The 9402-nt window shown below is 48.8% G+C and overlaps 1 protein-coding gene across 1 annotated transcript in view; it reads right to left on the reverse strand.

Annotated features, from left to right (window-relative positions):
- NID2 (nidogen 2) overlaps positions 1–571 on the reverse strand; it is a 73515-nt gene extending 72944 nt beyond the window's left edge. Inside the window, exon 1 of the mRNA XM_054971929.1 lies at positions 218–571. Within this exon, the coding sequence (XP_054827904.1) occupies positions 218–571 (354 nt within the window). The remainder of the gene's footprint in view (positions 1–217) is intronic.
- Positions 572–9402: the final 8831 nt, after the last annotated feature.

The raw sequence follows: 9402 nt of genomic DNA on the forward strand, positions 1-9402 counted from the left end.
CAAAGGCCAAGGGGCTTCATTGGAAGGCACGGCAGATTAGAAAAGCTGTTTTGGGACGTGGGGCGGTTTGAGTCAAAAATGATCTCTCCTAACGCGCATCCAAACGGGCCTCCCCAAGGGGAAGGCGTAAAGCGCGGAGGGAGAGCGGAGTTTGGCCGAGCCTGCGGGGGTCCGGCGAGCGCTGGGCTGGAGGGGGCGGCCCGGGCGCGGCACTTACGTAGAGCTGGCCGAAGCGGCTCTCGTAGAAGGGCAGCGGGGCGGCCAGGGCCAGCGCGCCCGCGGTCTCGTCGTCGCCGTCGGGCAGCGGCCGGTCCCCGCGGAGCGGCCCGAAGGGCGCCAGCTGCGAGCGCGGCAGGGCGGCGGCGGCGTGCAGCAGGCAGAGCAGCGCGCCCAGCAGCGCCATGCTTCGCCCGGGCCCGGCCAGGGACGCGCTGGGGGCCCCTCCGCGCTCGGCAGGGGCGCGACGACCAACCTCCCCCCGCGCCCGGGGCGGGGCCAAGCGGGCCTGCCCGGGGCCGCCATTGGCCGGCCGCTGACCAATCCCGCCCGGCCGCCCCCCCCCGTCCAACATCTGGTTCTCGTTAGCGGCGCCTCTGGCGCAGCTGCAGCAGCCCGGGCGGGAGGGGCCGCCGCCTCTTCTTCCTCCTCCTCCTCCTCCTCCTCTTCCTCTCGCTCAGCAGGATCCGGAGGGGGTGCCTGGCCAGCCCCCCTCGAACAGCCCGGTGCCACCTCTCCCGGGGGCACAGCTGGAGGGCGCGGGAAGGGCTCAAAGGGCAACTTTGGTTGATGCCAGGCGGTGCCCCCTAGCCAGGGGAGCGCAGTATATGCCCTCCCCAGTAGTGACACCTCCCTCTCTCATACACCCCTGGCAAAATACTCTGGCGATGGCTAAATAGGGGGTCATCTGGATTATGTGCCGCTGTGTTTACATACATACATACACATATATATGTGTCATAGATCCAGAGGAGTTAACCGTGTTAGTCTGTAGTAGCAAAATCAAAAAGAATCCCGTCGCACCTTTAAGACTAAGCTAACCAACTTTATTGTAGCATAAACTTTCGAGAATCACAGTTCTCTTCGTCAGAGAACTGATGAAGAGAACTGTGATTCTCGAAAGCTTATGCTACAATAAAGTTGGTTAGTCTTAAAGGTGCGACGGGACTCTTTTTGATATATATGTGTGTGTGTGTGAATATGTTTATATGTATTTTAATCTATGTATTAGGATGTTTTATGATTTTAAATTGTACATACGATGAAATATGTTTTTAAACTTGGTTGTGATCCGCCCTGAGGCTGCTGATGTGGGGAGGGTGGAATATAAATTAAACATAAATAAATAAATAAACTGGGTGCCACACAAGAGACAGGGGACTGGATTTCTTGCCACAGATGAGTCCGAGGGAGTTGTCTGGAAACGCCCCCTCATAAGCTGCCAGACCTAAGCCCGACTCTGTCCTTACTCAGAGCCAAACTACAAGTGATGTCTTACACAGGTTGGACACTTGTCAGCTTCCCTCAAGTTTTGATGGGAAATGTAGGCATCCTGGTCTTGCAGCTGTAATGGAGAGCCAAGCTGCAAGACCAGGATGCCTACATTTCCCATCAAAACTTGAGGGAAGCTGACAAGTGTCCAACCTGTGTAAGGTGTCACTTGTAGTTTGGCTCTCAGTTGGGACTGAGTTTCTCCAGGCCAGTTTGGCCAGGAATCCTGGAGGTTTTTTGCTATCTTCTGGGCATGGAGCAGGGGGTCACTGAGGGTGTGGGGGGGGAGGTAGTTGTGCATTTGCTGCTTTGTGCAGGGGGTTGGACTAGATGACCCTGGGGGGTCCCTTCCAACTATGATCCCAGAAGGGCACTCGGCAACAAGTAACTCCATGTAGATGAATTTACAGCCACCTTTCAAGTGCCAGCGTGGTGACGGCGTTCCTGAGCGGGATCAGGGCTGCGAGGTCCCGTTGTCATGCTCCAAGCAGGGCCTGGAGATCCCCCAGGATTGCAACTGCTCTCCACACTACAGAGAGCAGCTCTCCTGGAGGACGTGGCAGCATTGGAGGACGGATTCAATGGCCTCCCAAGGCACTGCCGTCCCAAGGCACTCCCCCCAAATATCTAGCAATTTCCCAAGCAGGAGCGGGCAACCCTTTTTAAGTCAGCTGGGTGACCTTGGCTCTGCCTCCCTTTCTCAGCCTCCCTTGCTTCACAGGGAGGAAGAACTATATACAGAGTTCCTTAGGAGAAGGGCAAAAGGAATAGCCTGAGGGTGGCTTATTCCCATGGCCGCTAAATGGTACCTCCAGGTTCAAAGACAGTATACCTCCGACAGACAAACGAATAGGGAAGGTTGCTGCTTTCATTCCTCGACTGCAGAATGCCTCATCTGGCTGGCCGCTGTGGCCAAGGATGCCGAAGAGGTCCACTTCCTATATCATAATAATAACTGTAACAACAGTGCGCTTAACTGATTAGTGCCCCTCTCAGAGTGGTGAACATAGTCAATGTTGTTATTATTCTAAATGCAGCTTTTCAGCGACTTGCTTGCAGAGACAAAGAAATCTATTATAATAACCAGTGCAAAGAAATAGAAGAGAACAATTAAAAAGAACAAGAGATCTGTTCTTTTGAATGGGGCCGTTTCCACACTGCTTGCCACGCAACATCACGCCAAGCTCCTGGAACGACAGCGTCTTCCTGGTGTGATTTTGCACGAGAACGGCAGTTCTCATGCAAAATTGCACCAGGAAGACACTGTCGTTTCAGGAGCTTGGTGCGATGTTCCGTGGCTGGTAAGCAGTGTGGAAATGGCCATTATGTGCCACTGTGCCTATAGAGCTGACTCTCACAGACAGCTGGCGCTTGTTCCATGTTGGTACAGAATCTGGGTGATGCCTCTGGGAGTGATGGATTTGACCCGGGAGGGAGGGAGCTAACTCACTGGGACAGTTGAGCAAATGGAATGTGTGACAGGCGATAAGTTTACATGAGGCAACCATGGGGATTCACTCTGGCAGCTGTGTGGGCTTCATTCCTGGAGCGTCTATGCAATCATGTAAACGGTGCGACCCTTTTCTATGCGAACTGGGTCGCCCTTGAGAGCCGCTTCATGCTTTTCTTGCATGATGAACCTTTTTTGTATGGGAAACAGCCCTGAGATTTTGACAACTGGCGAAGAGAAGAAACTGTGATCTTGGAAGTTCTTGGTTCAAACCTTGCCTCTGCCATTAACTCACCAGGCAAGCTGCTCTGGTGGATCCTCCTGCAAGAAGGACATCATAATCCTGGCCTACCTTACAGGGGTGTTGTAACAGTGACAACAAGAGGAAAAGTGCTTTGAAAACTGAAAGTGCTACACCAATACGGAACATTAGTGATAATAAGAATAATAGTAACTGCACTTACATACCACTCTTCTAGACGGAGTAGTGCCTCACCCAGAGCAGTGAACAAATTATTATTATTATTAATTACTATTAATAATATTATTATTATCCCCATAACACGACTGGGGAGCCAGGGCTGAGAGGAGTGGCTTAGCCAAGGCCACCTGCTGTGCTCATGGCAGTAGTGGGATTCGAACCAGTAGAGTGCCACTTAACCGGCTGTGCTAGTGGTGGTGGAGAGTGTCCTCAAGTCATAGCTGACTTATGGCGACCCCTGGTGGGGTTTTCAAGGCAAGAGAACAACAGAGGTGATTTGCCATTGCCCATTTCTGCAACCCCGGTCTTCTTTGGAGGTCTCCCATCCAATTACTAACCAAGGCTGACCCTGCTTAGCTTTCGAGATCTGACGAGATCGGGCTTGCCTGGACTATCCAGGTCAGGGCATAATAGTAGTAATAGGTCACTACTATTAGTGATGGTGATGGAGGAGGAAGAATGGATAATAAACTTAATAAAACAAGTGATGGTTATGTTGCTTAAACTCAGTGCCTCTCCTTGTCAAGCTCAAGCCCCTCTCTTGTACACGAAGCTGAAGCTGGTTCCCAGTTCCTTATTCGCAGTTCCCAGTTCCTTATTCACAGTTCCCAGTTCCTTATTCGCAGCTCCCAGTTCCTTATTCACAGAGAAAAACACAAATATTGGGGGGAATTGAAAAGCTTTGTACCCCAAAATAAAGACTGTAGGAGCACATATCATATGCCTCTGGATTTGGGGGTACAGAGGTTTTCAGTTTCCCCCAATATTTGTGTTTTGCTCTGCGAATAAGGAGCCGGGAACTGGGAACCAACTTCATCTTCGTCCTTTGTTCTCTTCCTAAAAGTGGATCTAGAAAAACTGCTTCCATCCCACTTTGATGAGTTCCAGCTCTGCAGCTTTTTGTACCAATGGCCCTTTGAATTCTAGAAACTTGTCCATGTGTGTGTTTAAAGACAGCTAAACCTAGTTCCTTAACGTGTCTTTGTGTCCAGTTATAACTGGATGCAAGACTATTCCCAGCTGTTTCCCAGTGATACAAAGAACATCCTTTTGTAATTACCCAAAAAAGGAACGTTGTTCTGCCGTTTGACATCAGTTTAAAATGCCTTGGGGAGAATTGGAACATTTCCTGTCCCTTTACTTTAGCCCAACCATCTAATTAATTCTTTTAGAGTGCAAAGGCCAGGGGCGCAGGCAGAGGGGATCGACACAGCGCTGAGAGTGCTGGAGATTTTTAAAAAACTGAGTTCTATATCAAAGAAAGCATATATTAGTCTGTGTGTAATTTAAGTTGCTTCCTTTATAAGGAAGCATATGGCAGTGAAGAGAGGAGAATACGTGTCCATGGCCTCAAAGTCCAGCAATACCCACATGAGCAAACTAGAACCTCCGTATTCAGAGACAGTCTACCTGTGAATATGAAATGCTGGAGGAAACAACGGGGGTTATGTCACCTTTATGGTGTGTTTGGGGGGCTTTGTGGAAGCATTTAGCAAACTTGCTAGCCATTTTTGAGAAACAGGATATCACAGAATCACAGAGTCGGAAGGGGCCATACAGGCCTTCTATTCCAACCCCCTGCCCAGTGCAGGATGAGCCTAAAGCATCCCTGACAAAGATTCATCCAGCCTCTTCTTGAAAACTGCCAGTGAAGGGGAGCTCACCACCTCCCTAGGCAGCTGATCCCACCTTTGAACTACTCTGACCATGAAAAAGGTTCTTCCTAATATCCAGCCGGTACCTTTGTGCATGTAATTTAAGCCCATTGTTTCGGGTCCTACCCTGCTGCCAACTGGAACAGCTCCTTGCCCTCCTCCAAATGACAGCCTTTCAAATATTTAAAGAGAGCAATCCTGTCCCCCCTTAGTCTCCTCCAAACTAAACATTCCCAAGGCCCTCGGCCTTTCCTCGTAGGGCTCAGTCCGGTGGACTTCTGGTCTGATTAACCAGAATGGTCAAAGGAAGGCTAGAACCAGAAATCAGAGTTGACTTTATTGCTGGATATCAAATTGAAGTTGACTTTATTGCTGGATCCGCCCTGAGCCTGTTGGTGTGGGGACGGCGGAATAGAAACCAAATAAATAAAAACCCAAGCCACTAAATGCTGCTTGCGTTTGGACAATATCCAGTTCAAACCAGGCTGCACATGCCACAAATCCAGAGTCCTCCAGTTCATGGGTGTCAGGTGATCCTGGAGAGCCAATCCAATCCCTCCCCTCCCCTATGTAACTCCAAACTCACGATTCCCGAAGATGGGATTGCGCGTCATATGTCACACCAGGATGCTTTTTCCGACATTTTCCCCACAGCAGGGAGGTGTGGTGCTGTGATTTAAAGGGAAATTCTAGCATGAGGGGGTGTAGCGGGTGATTATTTGGGGTCTTTATTCGCATTACTTTTCCTCTTCCGCCACATATGCACATTTTGTAATATGGCTGCTTTTTAAAAAAATGAATGCAGAGATCTCCTATCTGTGCAATCTGTCATAAGACGATTTTTGGCGGGGATGGACCGGCCCTTGAAATTCCTGTAAAAGTTCCCAGGCAGACGCTGCCCTGAAGAGCCACTGGTCGGGCCAGCGGTGAGTCTAGCCAAGGTCCAAGAGTGCTGGCAGTGCTACGGTGGCTGCTTGGCTTGGACTCAGCAGTGGCAGCCACTGGGCGCTGACCTGTTCTCTCCTGCCTCGATTAGAAGGACCCCTGGAGAGCTGCTGGCATCGCGGGGGCCACTTGGTTCAGCTTTCTCCTGGGCCCTTTGAATGCCTGCCCCACCCCAATCTCGGGTTATGCCAGAAGCCTTTCTCAGCTTTTCCACAGCACTTGCTGGTAGCTAATAAAATCGCACTGACTTTTGCAAGCTGGTGGCTACTGCATGCAGCTGGAATACATGTCACGCTTTGCTTGTCCAGGAAGAGGCTGAAAGAAGCAGGAGGGGCCCCCTAACTTGGCTGTGGACAGAATAAGGGGTGGGGGCAACTTTTGCTAGGCCATTCGCTGGTAGCAACTGACACCAGAGTTTGGGTTGTTTATTTGAGAATGAATGAATGAATGAATGAATGAATGAATGAATGAATGCCAGTTTGGTGTAGTGGTTAAGAGCACAGGACTCTAATTCGGAGAGCCGGCTTTGATTCCCCACTCCTCCGCTTGAAGCCAGCTGGGGGACCTTGGCTCAGTCACACCTCTCTGGAGCTCTCTCAGCCCCACCCACCTCACAGGGTGATTGTTGTGGGGATAAAAATAACATACTCTGTTAACCGCTCTGAGTGGACATTAAGTTGTCCTGAAGGGCGGTATATAAATCGAATGTTGTTGTTGTTGTTGTTGTTAATGATTGAAAACTTACATCTTTGATTCCTTTCTTTAAATGAATGCAAAAAAGAAGGAATAAGTATTACAATTAATTACAATTGTTACAAACCATAACAGATGTTCGGTTACAGATTACTACTATACTTACTGTTTTTCTTTCTGTGTGTGTTTATACTCCCTTTTCTCCTTTTGTGGGGGTGGTCTGGCTCCACCTCCCATAGCAACTTTTATGTGCTCAGCTCTGCTTCTTATGGCAGCCATTTTGTCATAGCGCTCATCAAACTTCCAGCCTGCAAGCTCAGAACCGTTAGGGGGGCCTGGCCTTAGCCATCACCCTTTGGCTGCTGCTTGAATAATCACGAGTGGTTGGAAACATCCAGGGAAAGGGCTGCTGCCCTATTTGCCCTGTGCTGGCCCCTTGTGCTTCTGCCTGCACTCCCAAATTAATTTACCAAGATGGGAAATTGGTATTGTTGGAGCCAAAAAACTAGTCAGTAGATGACAAAAGCCTAATTTTAAGATTAGCACATCAAGCCCCAATCCATATGCAAAAGAACCTCCTCAGGATACAGTGAAGCCTCCCGCCATTAGGATTCCACACCCGGGGAAACTCTTACAGGATGACTCAGCTCAACCCCACCCCTCCTGAGTAGATATAAATGACCTGCCAACATCTTTTCCACACTGTGACACTGAGAGATCTCTGTCTTTCGGGTGCCACACCTCTGAAGATGCCAGCCACAGCTGCTGGCGAAACGTCAGGAACTACAATGCCAAGACCACGGCAATGCAGCCCGGAAAACCCACGACAACCATCGTTCTCCGGCCGTGAAAGCCTTCGACAATACTGCCTAATTTTAAATTTAAAAAGCAGTTTCTTATCTCCTACCAGGTCAGGTGATTTTATCTCTGGAAACCAAAAGAGAGACATGGCAAAATTTGGACCTTTTACAATTCCATTTTAGAGTGATTTGCATTACAATCCAAAATCATCACCAACTGAGCAAAATCAACAACTGCCTGCACATACCCAGTCTTTGTGGGGGGTCCCCACCTTGAGTGACCTGCCTGGAGAGGTATGTGTGTGTGTGTGGGTTTCCGCTGTCCTGGCTTTCTGCAAACTGCGCAAAAGCATATTAGTCAAGAGGCCTTTCTTACACTGCTATCAGCACTGTGCTGTAAGGAAATCGTTCAAAAGAGAGGCATGGGTAAAAGGACAGGGACTGTAGTCTATACTGCTGAGTGCGGTCTGTTGCTGATGGTGTGCTCCTAAAGGATATTTTTGCATTGTTTTATATGTCATAGCAATCCGCTTATGATTTGTTTCAGCATTGTTTTCAGCTCTATATCACATTTTCTGCTTGTTTTCTAATTTCTGCTATTCTCCCTCTGCTGTATTGCTTGCTAAACTTCCCAGCTGTTGACTGTATTGACTTGTAGTGTGTGATCCGCCTGGAGTCTCGGTGAGAAAGGCAGACTATAAATAATGTAAATGGAAAAAGGAAAAATTCTAAGCAGAGTCATACCCTTCTAAACCTACTAATGTCAGTCAACCTAAAATGACGCAACTCTTTCTTATTTGGCTTCCAAGTTCACAAAAAAAGCCATTAAAAATGACCCTGTAACAACATTCCATTACCATTGAAATGTCACAAAAATATGGAGTGAGAGGCAAATAGGTTTTTTTTAACCATGTTTTATCTTTACCATTATTACTGTTGAATAAAAGAACAGACATAACAAGAGAAAGAATATTTATTATATAACTTTCCATCCACTTCTATTATTACTTAAAATAGAAAACAAAGACACATGGAATCAAAAGAAATGAGCTTTTATTATTATTAAATGATGATGATATTGATCTTTGGATGGAAGCAATGTGGAGCTCTAAAACAAAATTTCATTTTAAATCTCCACCTCCTTTCCATTCCGGGGGCCTTTGCAATCCGGCCATTGTAGTCCATGGACATAATTCTGTGATGTCTTCTTTGCCAGCGCAGAAGCCCTGAGTCTAGAACAAAATTGCTCTGAGGAAGGCAAAAAAACCCCCGTGGGACAAGAGCCAATCAGCCCTCCGGGGGGGAAAAAATTCCTTCCTGGTCCCGTCAACCAGCGACCAGCATTTGCCCAGAGCAGTTGTTCATAATTCCCTGCACTAACCTGAAAAAGAAAACCTAAGTACAGAAAACCTTGCAGTTAGTAAGAGAGATTGAGCAAGAAGAGTCAAATAAATACACATGGATGGTAAACAGGCAGCGTAGATACTTCCAGCCGAGCTCCCTTTTGGGGTTGGCGGGGGGAGGGAGAAACTGAGCTGCCACCGGGCAAGCTCCCTTTGCGGTGGGGAGATAGAGAAACTCACATGCCACCATATGAACCCCTTTTTGTTGGGGGAGAGAGAAACCTACCCGCCAACTCATGAGCTCCCATTTGGGAGTAGAGAGAGAAACTGAGAGCCAAAACAGACGTGACGAATTTCACGTGTCGTACACGCGATTGCACTTACACGTGTCTCCCGCGGGTTTTGCTGTTCACGTGCTGCCCGTGTGTTTTGGCACCCCCCCTACACGCGTTCGCGGTCGATCGTCCACGGGTTCTCGGCTGCGCTGGTCGTCAGGAGGGGCACGTGCAGACGCGGACACACAATCACAGGTCCGGTGCGGGCAGGA

The sequence above is a fragment of the Eublepharis macularius genome, chromosome 2 (genome assembly GCF_028583425.1).
Source record: "Eublepharis macularius isolate TG4126 chromosome 2, MPM_Emac_v1.0, whole genome shotgun sequence".
NCBI lineage: Eukaryota > Metazoa > Chordata > Lepidosauria > Squamata > Eublepharidae > Eublepharis > Eublepharis macularius.